At 43.7% G+C, this 14,918-nt stretch overlaps 1 protein-coding gene across 7 annotated transcripts in view; it reads right to left on the bottom strand.

Annotated features, from left to right (window-relative positions):
- Positions 1–2,220: 2,220 nt before the first annotated feature.
- Positions 2,221–14,918, bottom strand: part of CEP170B (centrosomal protein 170B) — a 54,096-nt gene continuing 41,398 nt past the window's right edge. For 3 of the 7 annotated variants that reach the window (XM_072336957.1, XM_072336956.1, XM_072336958.1), the window contains 6 exons: positions 13,462–13,621; positions 9,696–9,839; positions 8,692–8,780; positions 8,057–8,150; positions 7,041–7,092; positions 2,221–6,318 (listed from right to left, as the gene is read on the bottom strand). In XM_072336957.1, coding sequence (XP_072193058.1) covers positions 6,083–6,318; positions 7,041–7,092; positions 8,057–8,150; positions 8,692–8,780; positions 9,696–9,839; positions 13,462–13,621 — 775 coding nt within the window. In that variant the 3' untranslated portion in view covers positions 2,221–6,082. Of the gene's footprint in view, positions 6,319–7,040; positions 7,093–8,056; positions 8,151–8,691; positions 8,781–9,695; positions 9,840–10,386; positions 10,426–13,461; positions 13,622–14,918 lie in introns of all 7 variants that reach the window. The other 4 variants (XM_072336954.1, XM_072336955.1, XM_072336960.1 and 1 more) reach the window with 2 other exon arrangements.

Here is a 14,918-nt window from a genome sequence, read left to right on the forward strand (position 1 = left end):
ACCAGCAGATTCATTTCAGCTTCTTCTGCTTTCTTCCTCCTTCAGCTGCAGATTAGTTCCCCTTAACCTCCGAGTTTCATGATGCACACTAATAGAGTCCCAAGTTGCCATCTAGGTGTTGCTACATGATTCTTAGACCCTTGTCTCCACATGCTTGATATGATTATACTCAAATAGGGCAAAATGGATACAAAAAGAAGGTAGCAGAGCAGATGCAAAGCCTGCTCACCATCCAGCTCTCTCCTGAATTTACAGCTTTATACAGATTACCCACCAGCGGGACCACCCCACTATTAAAGTAGGGCTGGGTCAAGGTGAAAGCTGCTGCCATCCTTTTAGGCTCAAGTTAGCAGAAAGCTGAAGTCAGCATCGTGCTGGATCCAGGCTTTGTCTGCACTCAGGGAAGTGGTAACACCAGCAAGCAGCCATGCTAAAGGTCCAAACTGCTGCTGGAAAGTGCCCGTGTTTCCTCTGCTGTCCTCTGCAGCCCAGCCAGCGCTTACTGCTCCTTCTGGTTTTAGGTCACAGAATATCCCAAGTTGAAAGAGACCCACAAGGATCATCGAGTCCAAGCCCACAGCAACACCCAAATAAAAAACACCTAAAGCTGTAGCTGTGACTTAGAATGGAAGTGGGTTTGTAGAGCAATGTAAAACGGTTTATTTGAGGTTGGGGAGGAGGGGGAAGACTGGCAAGGTTCTGGACAAACAAGTGATTTGCTTCACACCTCCACTTGTGTTCCACAGACAAGGCTCCTTCTATCAGTTGCCACCTTCCCACACACAAAGTAAATACATCTCTCACCTTACAGCCATATGTGCTCTGGTTAGCAGAGTCCCTCTAAAAACCACGCTTGGTCCCTGGTTTGTTAGAAACATGTATTAAAAGTACACAGTGGAACATCTTTAAACGCGTATGTGGGAGGTTTGCTATGAAGAAGCTGCCAGCTTAACGTGCTCTCATCTCGGGGAGCTACTAATAGACAGGAATGTCACTAACACTGCAAAGATTACTACAGAATAACACTGATTTGCATGAGGATGAAGCTGCTGGGTCTGGGCACCAGCAGCCAACAGAAGGATGGAAGCAGAACAGCCCGGGTCCTCATGCCTGAGAGGAGAAATGCTCTGCTTATACATTGTGCCAAAGGACTGTAAAATTAGCTGAAAGAAAACGTCATTTCAGGTCATGAGCGCTGGAACGGTTCAGCTGACGAGCCTACAGAAAGTTCCAAGTTCTACATCAATATATGGTTTTTTGTCTGAAAATGTTTTTAAAGATTTACCTCATTTCAACCGTTTGAATAATTCAGTAAATACCATGAAGTATTAACCTCAGACGTGAAATATTTAGCACTTCACATATACATACAGCCATAGAACTGCTGGAGTTGGAAGAGACCTTTAAAGGCCATCTGGTCCAGCTCCCCAGCACTGAGCAGGGACACCCACAGCCCCATCAGGCACTCAGAGCTCCCACCCAGCCTGACCTCAGGATGGAATATCCACCACCTCCCTGGGCAAGCTGCTCCAGGTTCTGTATCTGGAATAACTCAATACAATGTTCAGAGCTCGTTAGCTGTATCTTGGCTGGAACAAGTGTTGATTTCAACGTAAAAGAGATCAGCAACTGGTGGTGCAGCTCCAATTGCTCTTTCAGAGGGGGCTCGGTTTCATCACTCCTCTTTCATTGCCCCTCCAGCTGCACCTAGGAAACACAACCTACAGACATTAGGAAAAACTTTAGTATGTTCTACCTTCACGTTACAAATATCGCACTCCTCCTCTTTGGTTTGCAAAGCTCCCAGTGGCCCAGCAGCTGCTTTCCCTGGGTGTAGACTTGCTCTTACAGCCCACCAGCAGGCAAAAGAAACCACTCCCAGTGAGACCCCACCTCCAGCTGCCACTATTGATTTCAAAAGGCAACGTTGTATGGCACCCAAACTCCAATACCCGCTCAGCACAGCTGGGAAAGCCTGTGGAGAGGCAACAGTGTGTGCAAACCCCCTCCTCCTGCACCTCTGGGGCAGAGGTGAGGGGACCCCCATATCCCATAGGCCTCTATTTATCTGTGCCAGCAGAAGGGATCCAGGTGCACCGTCACTGTCAGCCTCCAGCTGCTCACCATCCTTTCCCTAAGCAGTACTTATCGACACCAATATAAACAGGCAGTCAAAAGATCCTGTATGAACATACAAATTGACACACAGAAATCCAGGGCTGTGGTGTCACATGATAAAAGAATGATTTATTAGAGCAACTTTATGATAAAATTATATAAAATAACGATTTATTATTATTTTTTTTTTTTTCTTAAAGACGTCCACAATATCACCTCGGAACAAAATGTACAGATACTGCCTATAATCCAAACAGAAATAAATTACAAACAAACAAACAAAAAGCAGGAGAAAACAAAAACAGGGGTAAGGGAAACAAAATTGTACACAGCGTTTCAAGAGGGTGCGGGAAAGAGAAAGTCATTAATCAGTTCAAGTTATACCGACGTGTTTCAGCTTTACTCTCAGACAGCTGGGCTTGCATTTGTGCTGCATGCAAATGGAATGATCCAGTGAATAGTTCGGAAGAGCAGAATCAGCAGCGTAACGACAGCAGATAGTGAAATAGGCACGATTCAGCACGGGGCACATCAACGTGGACAGGGAGCCCTGCCTGGTCTTTGCAAAAGTTATACACGTTTACCCAACTTCAAAAATAGCTACCGTGATCCGCAACACAAGAAAAACTAGTAGAATCTTGCACTTATTTACACTTCCCCCCTCTCCCCCCTTCCTTTCCCAGTAGGTTGGATGTAAACATTCCACTAGTTTTACCCTTACTAAAGTACTCAAAGATGATGCAGACTTTCCTCCTGGAGCACAACCACCACAGGGCTGTTGCTGTAGTTCAGTTAAGGTCCTCGCTAGCAAAGCTCCTGCACATTCTCACAGGAATTTACATTCATTCCATCAGAACAAAAGAACAGGTTTCTACATTTGAAAGCGTTGAACTGAGAACAACTGTGGTTTTCAAGTATAGCAGAAGAACTGAAGGTTGGGATCTTTAAGGGTGCTCGTGGCATCAGCACCCAGAATCCCCTGGGAGCCCAAAAGGGCCTCTGAGCACTTGCTTCCCTGTGGCTTTGAAAACGCCACCCTTTGTTACATTTCTTCAGTCAAATACAAAACACACGAAAGCAAAATGGTGTGAGAACTGCCCACGGGTCAGGGTTGCCCCACCAAGCTCCACACACAGCCTGCCAAAGCCATCAGGTTTCCTACAGACTGAGCCTGGGCAGTTACACTGCAGTCACACAGAGGCGTGTTTTGGTGGCCATGCACACCGTGAGAATGACCAAAGGATAAAGGAGCTGTAGTTGTGTGGCTCGCTCTTTGGCTTATTGGAGCAGACAAGTGCAAATGGAGTGTATGCGTTTCAGAAGTGGCGAACACAGGAAAAGATAGGCTGCATTTCATCACTAACAAGAGTGTTTTGAATACAAAGATCTGAGCACAAACGCTGTGCCAGCACACAGAAGCATTGTGTGTTTTGGCTGAGTCACAAATAAGTCAAGCCACGCATCTCCTCCCAGCCCTACACACAGGCCAAACTACAAGCAGACATGGACCACTGCATCCCATACTCGATGAGGTCCCATGGTTGGTGGGCTGATGTCAGGTGGCCGCAGGCTCTCTCTCAAATTCAGAGCAAAGCAATATAGGATGAAGATTCAATCCTGATGCGTTCACCAAAGGAAGAATCAAGTAATTTTCAAGTGAAAGTAAACAGAAGTCACGTCAAAGATGTGTTGCAGAGAAACAAAATCCACCAGAGCATAACCAGGAAGATGCAGAAACGTAGAGAACAATAAAAGTCAGATGTTTGAGTAATCCATGTGTCCCTATGGTAAAACTGAAACTAACAGCAACACCTTATCTGTGAAGGCCCTTCAACTCCTAATGAGTTGGGGTAGCACCTGGACACACTGAGCCCTAACAAAGGGCCTGAAAACACGGTGTCATAGGTCAGGAACAATACCACCACGTAGGATATTCGTCATGGACAGAGTCAGGCATCTCAAGAAAAGACAGATCAGAATAAACAACCAAATGAACACATTCAGTACATTAAAGGCAGAAGAACGCACAGTGCGTATATTACAGGCAGAAGAACATCAAGGGCAAATTCGCTTTTTTTCCTTCTTTTATTCTGCTTTCATTTATGTGAAATTCAGCAGATTTCTTTATGGAAGAGCATCTCCACACAAGCAGATGAGTCTTATAACCTGCTGGAGATCCTGGAAGGGTACCTGAACTTATTGTTTGCCAGCCAGCATCTTGCACACTCAAGACAAGCCTGCAGGCACCCTCCCATCACAGACCGATCCTGTTTCTGCTGAAATTGAGTGAAAGTTCCCAGTGGCTTCACCAGGAAAGCCCTCATGTGCTCTTTGCTAGTGAGACTGAACTCTTTGTGAGCGTCCCCTGCTTACTGAAGTTATTTTAGCTGGCTCCTACTTTCACGACATTCTAGCAGAGAAGCTCAGGTAACTACTGAAGCTAACTAAGGGATCCACTACCACCCCAAAATATAAAGTCAGCACACAAGAAGCAGCAGTCAAGCTTGGGGTTCCATTTTCACTGGTTAAACTATACACTGTATGAGGGCAAAGTGTAACTCATCTGTTTACCTTTCCCAGCAAATGTTTCTTCCATGACTACGGAAGGATTTCTCTACCTGATTACTGCTTGTGGACCAGGAAATATGACAAGGGAATTACTACAAGATGGAGAAAACTGGGAGCAAACACATCTGGAAGAGGTCCCCTCAAAAAACAAACCTTTTCTTCTTAAAGGAAGAAAAATTGCTTCAGGTTTTGCAGTGAAACTGAAAGGGTGAATACAGAGTGCAATGCTTTGTCAACAGGAAACTGCTAAGTGCAACTGCACGTAGTACTCATTCATGTCTAGGAGACAGACAAACAAAAATCCCAAATATACCAAGTGCTTGACACTGGCAGATAGTTCCTAAGGAGTAGCACAGAATGGTGGTTTTCAAGCACTTTTGCATTGAATTCATAGCAGAACTAACCATAAAGGAGGAGCTACGTTTCTGCCATCAAGTGCACACCAGTTCAACAGCAGCTACGCAATTAAGTTTATTACGTGAGCCACTGGAACAGATATTTCTCTTAACAATTAACTAAATCACAACCACCTCAGTCTTTGGCCCAGCCAGGAGCATTTGTAGCTCATTGTGAAAGACTGTACAGCAAACCTTTTGAACAGACAGCAAATCTTGTTAAAGACAGCAACTGTACCGAAAATTTGGCAAGCTAAACAGTCATTTGACTTTTTGTACCTGCAAGTAATTTTGGGACCGAAACATCAAAAATAGCAACTGCATTCGTAGTCGTTACATTCACACAGTTAACAACTCTTACACTTGTACAAGAGGGAAAAAAAAGGGATTGTTATGTCTTGTTTTAGTGTTGGGGCTGAAAAAAGAACATAAAGTCCAACTTCTGTGTGGTCGCCCTTTGTAAGACTGCTGAAAAGGACTTCTTAAGAGAACCGTAGTGAGAGTTTCTCCTAGAAACCCACTATATTGCACCATCATTCTGCTGGATTTGCACTTGGATTCCAACAGAGCTGCAATGCTCACGTGCACAATTAAAACAAAAAACAACAAAGCAAGCAAAAACAAAACCAAATCTAGTACCCAAAAAAGTGTTTCTTATACTGCGCCTTGTTACAACTGAATCATTATGAACAGGCCGATGCAGGGACACTCGCACTTGGGCAGTACTGAACGGAGGGTATGCAAAGCCTGTTTGCTTATGGCACACTGGAAGAGTGAGTAGATTGTTAAAAATCAGTTTGCCTCTATGCTGAACATGTGCTGCTCCACAGTGCTAGTCTTGATTCAAAGGCATACGCAGACTTGCCATTCACCCTCGCAGCATAAATTCCTTTCTTTTGTGCAATGTATTAGCAATCTAAACAACTGCTCCACACAAACTGTCCACAAACCACTCACACACAATACTACAGTAGATTACAATATGATAGCAATACAAAATATCAGATCACGTATTTCTCTCCATCTGGAATGAAATTTGAATCTTGCAAGCTAGAAGACCCACAGTTCGACTTTTGTGTGTAGTTTCTCATCTGTGCTGGGGACAAAGTCTCCAGTGTGGATCCAGAAGTGTTAGCAGTCCTGACTTTAGTGGCTGTTGATTGTTTAGCAGCAGAAGATGCTCTGTTACCAGCAACTACATCCAAGTTTCCAGTAGGGTCAATGATAGCATTTATCACTGGGGATAAAAAAAGAGACATATTAGCAACACTCAGCAGTTTCCAAACAGAAGTTTGCTTCCCTTCATTTTGAAGGCCATAGAACTGTTGGCAGTACTTGTGCTCATTTTAATTATTTTGTTTTCTTCCTCAGCCTAAGCAGCTTTAATAAGCAAAGCCTCCCCCAAACTGAAGTTACAAAGACACTCAACTTTCTGGTTGAATTAGAAAAGACAAACTACATCAGCAAACTGTGTATAGCAGGAGGCTGAAGTGACTCCTCTGTGTTTTTGTATGTCTTTACTAAGCTTCTAGATGATATAAGAGGCAGCTACTGAGATCACCTTGCCACCTCTATGGCACAGAGCTCTGTACAAGATTCAAGTCAATGCTAACGCTTACACAGTCCAAAAGTAGAACATAACTTACTGGTGGAAAGAGCTGCTAAATATTACTTCCAGCAGAACAGACCTTTGCCAGTTCATCTCATGTGAATATCCCAATTACCACAAACAAAGCATTTCCACAGCAACAGTTTCCACATTCCAAAAGTCAACAATTTTTGAAAACAAAAATTGGCAGCACAAAATAAATGCACTGCTCGTTCCATACGCACTCAAAGAACACAGAACAAACTATACTTGCAGCCCTTCCCAGCTTTCGCTGGCAAATCAAGGCACATTGTTTTATTCTGTAAATCTTCCTAGCACAGGAAAGAAAAAGCACATTTCAAATGACCAACCTTCCAGCTGTTTTTGAACTCTCCTGAGCTCCTTCAGGATAGAACTGATTTCCTAGAAACAAAAGCAACAGAAGAGAGTTAAGGAAAAAATTACTTGACTAATTTAAGAATCTAGCCCTACTCTTCCTGACCTCTCCAATTGAGAACAGTCAAAGTCAGTTCCAACACTGCTTATATAACAGAAAAAACAAATATTACAGTTGGACTTCGTGATCTTGACAGTTTTACTAGTCTCAATGATTCTGTGATCTGTATTTAGGTGTATTTGGTCAGTGCGTGGGACCTCTGCTCTGCCTTATTTTCCCCTACTACACCACCCACTTCATAGCCTTAATGGTGTAGTAGATCTGAAATGTTAGCCACATGAACTGTCCACACAGATGGACACTAACTGTGCAAAGGCTCGTTCACACTTCTTCACCACCACATATACAAAGACGTTCGCTACCAAAGCAATTGGCCATGTGTATACTGGTGTAGCACTAAACCTTCAGACATAGATCCTGCACAGACACTTAGCATTAGTTGGGCTTGCTGAGACCACTGTTACAATGAAATCCATGCTGACAGTCCCCATAAATAAGAGGTTATGTAGAGCACAGACACACTATGGATGAGGCACATTTTTATTGCCCCATTATAGAACTGTAACAGGTGAAAAAAAATACAAGAGAAACACCAATCTGCAGTTAAAGCTGTGTCAACCACATGGCAGGTGATGCTTTGGAAGATGTTTAAATGGAATCTAGTGATCCTGGACACCTGCTAAGGGACCGGGTACCCAAAGACGAATTATAAAGACTAGAAGGGAAGATTGTGGTGAAAGTGACTAGCAAAGCAGCTAGAGGAACTTGCCTTGTCATACTGAAAACAGCAAGAAGAAACAGCAATTGAACACATGCAAATGGGCTGCCAGTTTCAGAAATGGGTTTCAGAAGGGTCAGAACTTGTTCTTTTCATTTTTCACCAAGCTTTCCTGGACACAAGCCCACAGCAATGTACATGTTCACACGTACCTTGTTTGACGTCTTCAGAATTGGCACTTCGTTTTCAGAGTTAATTTTGGCTTCCATCTCCTCCCAGGTCCTCTCTGAGTTTTGAAACAAAATCCTACAGCACAACAATGTGAAACGGGTCTTAAAATTGCCATCCAAAAGCTGATTGTTTAAGAGACTTAATTATCACAAGATGTGGCAACAAAGGAGATTAGTGGATTAGTGACAGGACAAAGCTCCTTTCAGCTGATGTAGGGAAGGACTTTGGATTGTTTGTAACTCATGGCTTCTGGAGCAACAAGCAGCTTTGTTGCTGTACATGCCCTGGTGATCTGCAGGCTTTCTGGGAGCCTTGGGATGAAAGAGGAGACAATCCACCAATAGGAATACATTTTTTCCCCCTCTCTTTCCTCAGGCAGCATTTCAAAGTCAATGCAACAACAGGCCTTACAAACCCACCACTAAAATTCCAAAGGCCAAACAAAACAACTGAGAAGAAGAGATGGCAAATAATCACATTACCTCTCCTTCACTACACACTCCATTTCCCACATCAAATCCCTGCACCTTGATAATCAGCCTTTCAAAAATGACAATCTGTTATCTTCCACAAGCGGACTGACAGCCTTTCAGGCCAAGGACAAAAAGTTGCTTACTTCATTTTTTCAGCGAGGTTTTCTGTGTTTTCACGGATTGTGTGCGATAACTGGGACACTGGGTTCAGCATCAGGTTGTCAAAGATGACCTAAAATAAAAGAGAAAAATCAGATAAAGCAATTTGAGCAGAACTGACACATTAAAAAACCTGGAAATTTTCAGAGTAAATGATCTTCACTGAAGCATCTTTATCTACAGGGATGATACTCAAGGCTCAAGAGAGATAAAGATGATGTACAGCTTTGTTGCAGCACTTTAGCAGAAGGATTACCAGTATCCCATTCAGACTGTTTTCTAGAAGAATAGAAGACAGAGGTGTTTCAAGACACACAACTGCTTTCTATGAGACTACTAGTCTCGCAGAAAGATTCTCCCCCAAAAACCAAGGGGGGAACCGAGTGTGCATACACACAAACACACACACAGAACAAAAAGCTAACACTCACAAGCCAAGAACTGCCACAAGCAGTCTCAATGAAACCTTGCAAAGTGATTTTTATCAGATTTCAAGCCACTCTCATGGTCACATATCCTGGCATTTGGCCAGGCATATCCTGACTCTGGCACAGCTGTTCCAAGGGCAGCTCTGGCCAGCATGCCCTCTGCAGAAAAATAAGGAGCCATTACTGCTTATGGAACAGTATTCATGACGTGAAAACACTGATGTTGGACATTTCCAAGTTTAGACATCTGTGGTTTTCCTTCCTAAGAAAAAGTAAAAGAGCCAAAGTGAGCTCTGCCACTGAATGTCTCCTTATCAGTGATCCAGCCTCACATCTTAGCAGAGAAAAATCCCAGTTAGTATCAGCTTTAAAGAGTGATTTTCAGTTTCTTTTATTCTCTTTTTAATAGCATTTCTCAAGAGCTCTCTTTTGTTGATATAGATGTGCATTTTTTTGACTATTTTTTGTAGCAGTCACCTTTGGCAGCTTAGAAGGGCATATATATATGCATACTGCAAGTAATGTCATAAGTTAGAAAAGTAAAGAAAAAGTTGGCTTGCCTCCTCACGGTTTCGTGTCCTTGTTTTTTTGGATAGATCATCTTCTCTATTATCATTCATATTTTGGTCAAAATTCTTCAGTTCCACTGATCCCGGAGGCACTTTCTGGTAGTTCAGACTTGCTTCTGGAATGTGCTGTACCAACTTGGAAATAATGAGTAATGAGTCATTACAATGAGTAGGGAAGGAGGCACACAGCCACTCACTGCAGGTAACGCAGATTTTCAGGCAAGCCCCAGGGGAACACTGATTCATTCAAGTCTTGTTCAGACAGGTATGGGTTCCTAAGCACAATTCTAGACCCCAATTCTACCCACTGGAGTCATCCTATGGAACTCAGTGAGGCTGTTCCACTTTATGCTTTTGAGACTTGAACAAGCAGTTGAAAAGAACATCTTCTCCTTTTAGGAATATAGGCTAAAATTCAAAAAGGCCTTGTTTTCCCACATCTTGTTTTAATAAATCAATGCAACATTAAAGTGACACTAAATCAAAAACCATTTAGTAACACATGGAGGAGATGAAAAAGCAATTCAAAACCACTGATAATACAAACAATTAACACGAAGAACAGAAACAACAAGACAGCTACTCATGTCTGGTTGACTGACAGACAAAAAACTCTGAAAGAAGATGAGAAAAACAAGAGTGACGAGACAGAAATACAAAAATAATGGGATGGAAAGTGCACCTGAGATGGATATGCCAGCCGAAAAGATCTACGAGCAATCTGTGTTAAAACAGAAACAAAGAGATCAATGCTACTGAATGACTGTGACAGCAGGTATCATAGAACATGTTATCTTGGGGTGACATTCCCAAAAGCGCATTCCAAAGGACCAGCACTCAATGCCCACCCCACCTGCATGCACTGAAGCTCACAGAGATCCTGGGCACCAACCAGTTTTGCAGCTTCCATTTGTGGACAGAATTGAGAGAAATCCAACAGCTCCCTGAGCACTGAGAATAGACTGGACACACAGCCCAGGAGGTTCTTTGGTTGGCAACAGCATTCTGCTCTTGGGAGGAAACCTTCTAAGGTCCAGGTTCCCCAAACTCTATGCAGTAGCACTTGAGTTACAACCAGGCAGAAAGCATGAGACATTATGCTATGGGTGCACAACAGCCAAAACATTTACCTAAATAAGCTTCCTTTTTTAAGCATCTTTTTGGGAAGTGCAGAAGCAGTGGGTTAGGTTGGTTACAGCAGTGAAATAGCATCAGAAGGGAATGAGATGCTCCTACAGACTTGCAGGTCTCAGCACAAGCAAGTGAAAACAGTGTAGGAGCAACACATGCTTCACCACCACTCAGGGGTCTTTATATGGGACCTGGCCTGATCTCATGCTTTCTGCTCTGTTGCACAGAATCTTGGAACTGTTGGAACACGGACCTCAGAGTTTGTCTGCCCCTTGTCACAGGCAGTGCTGCCAACCACTAAATCAGGCACCAGCTCAGTCTGCCCAGGGCCCCATCCAACCCAGCCTTGAATACTTCCAGGGACGGGGCATCCACAACTTCCAACTGCACATCTGCAAGTGTTTCCTCCCATCATAGCAACAGTCACACCGAGCAAGTTAAGCAACAGTTTATTGTAAACATAAATGGGACCTTCAGTTTTTTACTATACCAGTATCAACTTTAAAAAACACAATTGTGCAGGACTCTAACATGAAGAAATGGTGGTGTTTTAAGCTGACTTACTTGACTACCCTTGCAGCAGCTAAGCTTTCAGCTTGGTTGCTTAGCCCTGCAGAAAGCTGGGTCCTATGACAGCTACAAACACACACACCTACACACACACACACAACGTAAGGCTTCAGAAGGCAGGAATCACAAAGGCTTCGCTCTTACTGAACATATTTTGGTTTTGTTTTGCTTAATTTATAGAAGGATTCAGCCCAATGTTACTGGAATCTGGACTACTGTGTACTATACAGCTGACAGCTATGAAAACAAAGCCACTGTAAACATGCAGAGGGGGGACTGAGAGCCTCCCTTGTCTAACATACAAGCAAACACTGGACCTGAAGGGGCAGAACGTGAAGAATAAGGTTTAAATCTAAAGCTCCACCTTAAAAATTTAAGAGAACACACACAATTTAACTTTTAACCAAACTCTGTAATAAAAGCAATTCTAAAAGCAATTTGTGTGAGGCTGAGAAATGTCACAGCATGCACAGGTCTAAAGTGAAGCTTCTGGTAAAGTACTCAAGCCTTAGAAGTGATTCCACTGTCAGCACTTGTTTGTTTTTGAGTTTTCCTCCCAGTTTCTCAGAGCTGGTGCAAGTATTTAGTAGTAGAAAATCAAGGGCTAGCAGAATTACTGTTATTAATAGAGTAATATACTAGTTTCTCATCACTGTGTCCTTCCCTAGAATATTCAATATGAAGTTGTTCACAGTGCTTAGCATCACACACCCCAATCTTCAGAGATTTCCTATCATCCTCCCTACATTAAGCTGACGTAATTATTTGAGCACCAATTCATCATAACCCTTCAGAGGCAGATCTGAAAGGACACCCACTGACTGCAGTCCAGTCACATCCAAAGATGTGATGCATATTTATTAAACTCCACATCAGTTTATATTACTCCCATTCATAACGTGACCCTGAAACGCACAGTTCAGGACCCCAAGCTATTTGGAACTATTCAGCTCTCTGTCTCAGCATCAGCAGCAGAAAGTCATGATGATTTAACCAGTTCCTGGGTATTGCTAGCACTGGGCAGATCCACCAGTGCACAACAGCAGCAGCTGCTGAGCATTATCTACAGCACAGCACAGCTCTGCAAAGTCACACCACAGAGAGAGCCTCAAGTAGCTTGCATCCCCACAGTGCTGGCAAGGCATTACTACCAGGGGCACTGAAGCCCAGCATTTTGAACAGAGCAGAAGCACTCTCAGCCTGAGTCCTGCAGATATCACTGCTACCCAGCTGCAGGGAACCACCCCCTGTGTAATGTTGACTGAGGGCAGCACCCTTCAGTGGCACCCTACAAAGATGTAGGCGAGCTGCTTTTGTGGAAGGAAGTGGGTGCTGGTCATTGCCAACCCACAGTAAAAGGTTTCATTTGCAAATCAGATTTATCGCCTTGGCTGCTCAAAAAGAGCAGCACAAAAGGCAGTTTTGCAGGTGTGGCATCTGCATGTAAACAAAGCAGTAAAACACTGTCTGAGAGCCTGAACTTATTGCAAAATGTTTGCGTACTCTGGCTCAAAGCTAAACAATACCTGGGGACAAAACCCTCCCTAGGAAGGCTGCAGCTGGCTGGGGTTTAACAGGAGCACAGCCTTCCACACGTGATCCCACAGGAATCTCCCAAGACTTCTGCTTTGCACCTTCAGCAGGGTCATGGGGCTTCCAACTCCTCTCCTAGCAGGGTAACAAGTTTGGCCTCTGCTCTGAATCCTATTTAGTCAGGCCTCTAATTCTCACAACAAAGACAACTGAGCACCAAGAGTCCCACCTGAATAGCAAATATAAAAAGATAGAAAGATTTTAAGACCCACACCAGTGGTAAGCAGGAGGGAATTGGGATTTATACAGCAGCAAAGGCAATCTTCAGCAGATGGAGCCTCTAGGTGACTTCACAGATGAATTTGAGCTGAGTCCCTCAGAAGCTGCACCAGTTGAGTCAAATTACGAGCTGGCCTTCCCCATGCTAACCCACTTAATCCTCACTCACCCCACTGGCTACTCACAGGTCCTGCGCACTTGCTACACATTCAGAGGCCAAGTTTTCTGCCGTAGGGAATCTTACCTCTTCTCTTGCTGATATGGTGGAAGCAGGAGTGTTGGGCACAGAGCTGAGGGAGGTGCTTGGTCCTGTCCCCGACGAACTCTGTGAGTCCCCATCTCCAGCAACATCATGAATCTCTCGAGCAAGGATGGCCACATCCTTCACCAAGGTCTGGCTCAGCCTGAAGCACAGCGTGCAGCACAGCAGTTAGGGCCCATGATACAACAAGCCTCATATTCATAAAACATCAGTAGAGCAGCCACAAAAGATTTTTTTTTTTACTGGCAACCACAGAACGTTTGCATGACTTATAACCTCTGCAGAGCTTCGGGTGCCTTGGCACAGTACAGAGGAACACTGTCTGCATACACGAGTAACAAAATAAATCCTCTCCTGTATCCAAGTTTCAACACAGACTTGAAAAACAAACTCTAGTGACGACACTTTAGCAAAAAGCATTGGAGATGATCCATAAAGAAGTTCTACATTGTTTCTCGCTCATTCCATTCTTTTTAATAGAACAGGATCGCTTTCTTTCTACTTGGGAGTTTTGCTCTCCCTTAAAAAGATAACAGAAGGAAAGCAGGAGCAACAAAGCCATTGGTGACCATTATATTTATGGCTTATTCCCATGCTTAAACAGTTTAAGCAGGAAAAAAATAAATAAATAATGAAAGCATTCCTCCATCGTGCAAAAGAACTGCAAGTTCTTCATCCTTATGGAAATTACCCCAGTACGGCACTCTACGACATGGCCAGAGCCCTTCTGGAAAGAGAAGAACTTCATTCTTTATCACATAAAAACCTCACAATGTATTTCCCTCTCCCTTGTGGGTTAGAAATCAAAACACGCCTCAGGATCTCTACAAGGGACAAGGCACTGCTAGGGCGATGCAGGCACACCTTAGAGTGATGTGACCGTCAGAAACCTCAAGCCCCTTTGCCAGGTGTGCAGGGAGCACTCAGTGACTGCAGCACTCTGCTCTGGATCTCAAAACCAGTTTTTAAGACTGAATAACTGAATAGTTATGAGCACAGACTGAGAGAAAAACCAAAATAAAGATGCTCGGATGCAAAGTAGTTTGTAGTTATAAAAATAGGCTTCCAGCTAGCTAGCTTCATCTGAGAGATGATTTCTCCTTTAATTGGAGAAAGAACAAGCAATGTCATAAAGCTGTCAGCCCACAGAAACATTTCCTTGGAATGAAAATGTGTAATTGAAGTAAGAAAAAGCAGCCTGATCTCTGCCTAAGGTGCCCTGTCTGTGCTGGTTTCGGCCAGGGTTGTCACTGATTGCATCCGTTCTTTGATTCGCTTTGTGTAAACAAGTGACATTTTCCCTTTTAACTCTCCCTGCCTCCTTTAAACCCCTCCCAGTTAATTTGGGAGCCGCAGCGGAAATCAGAGCGGCAATTAGGAGGCAGACTGTGACCGAGTTCTGCAGTGTGCTGAGCCAGACTGAGTCTGATGCAACTGCT

The sequence above is a fragment of the Excalfactoria chinensis genome, chromosome 5 (assembly GCF_039878825.1).
Source record: "Excalfactoria chinensis isolate bCotChi1 chromosome 5, bCotChi1.hap2, whole genome shotgun sequence".
NCBI lineage: Eukaryota > Metazoa > Chordata > Aves > Galliformes > Phasianidae > Excalfactoria > Excalfactoria chinensis.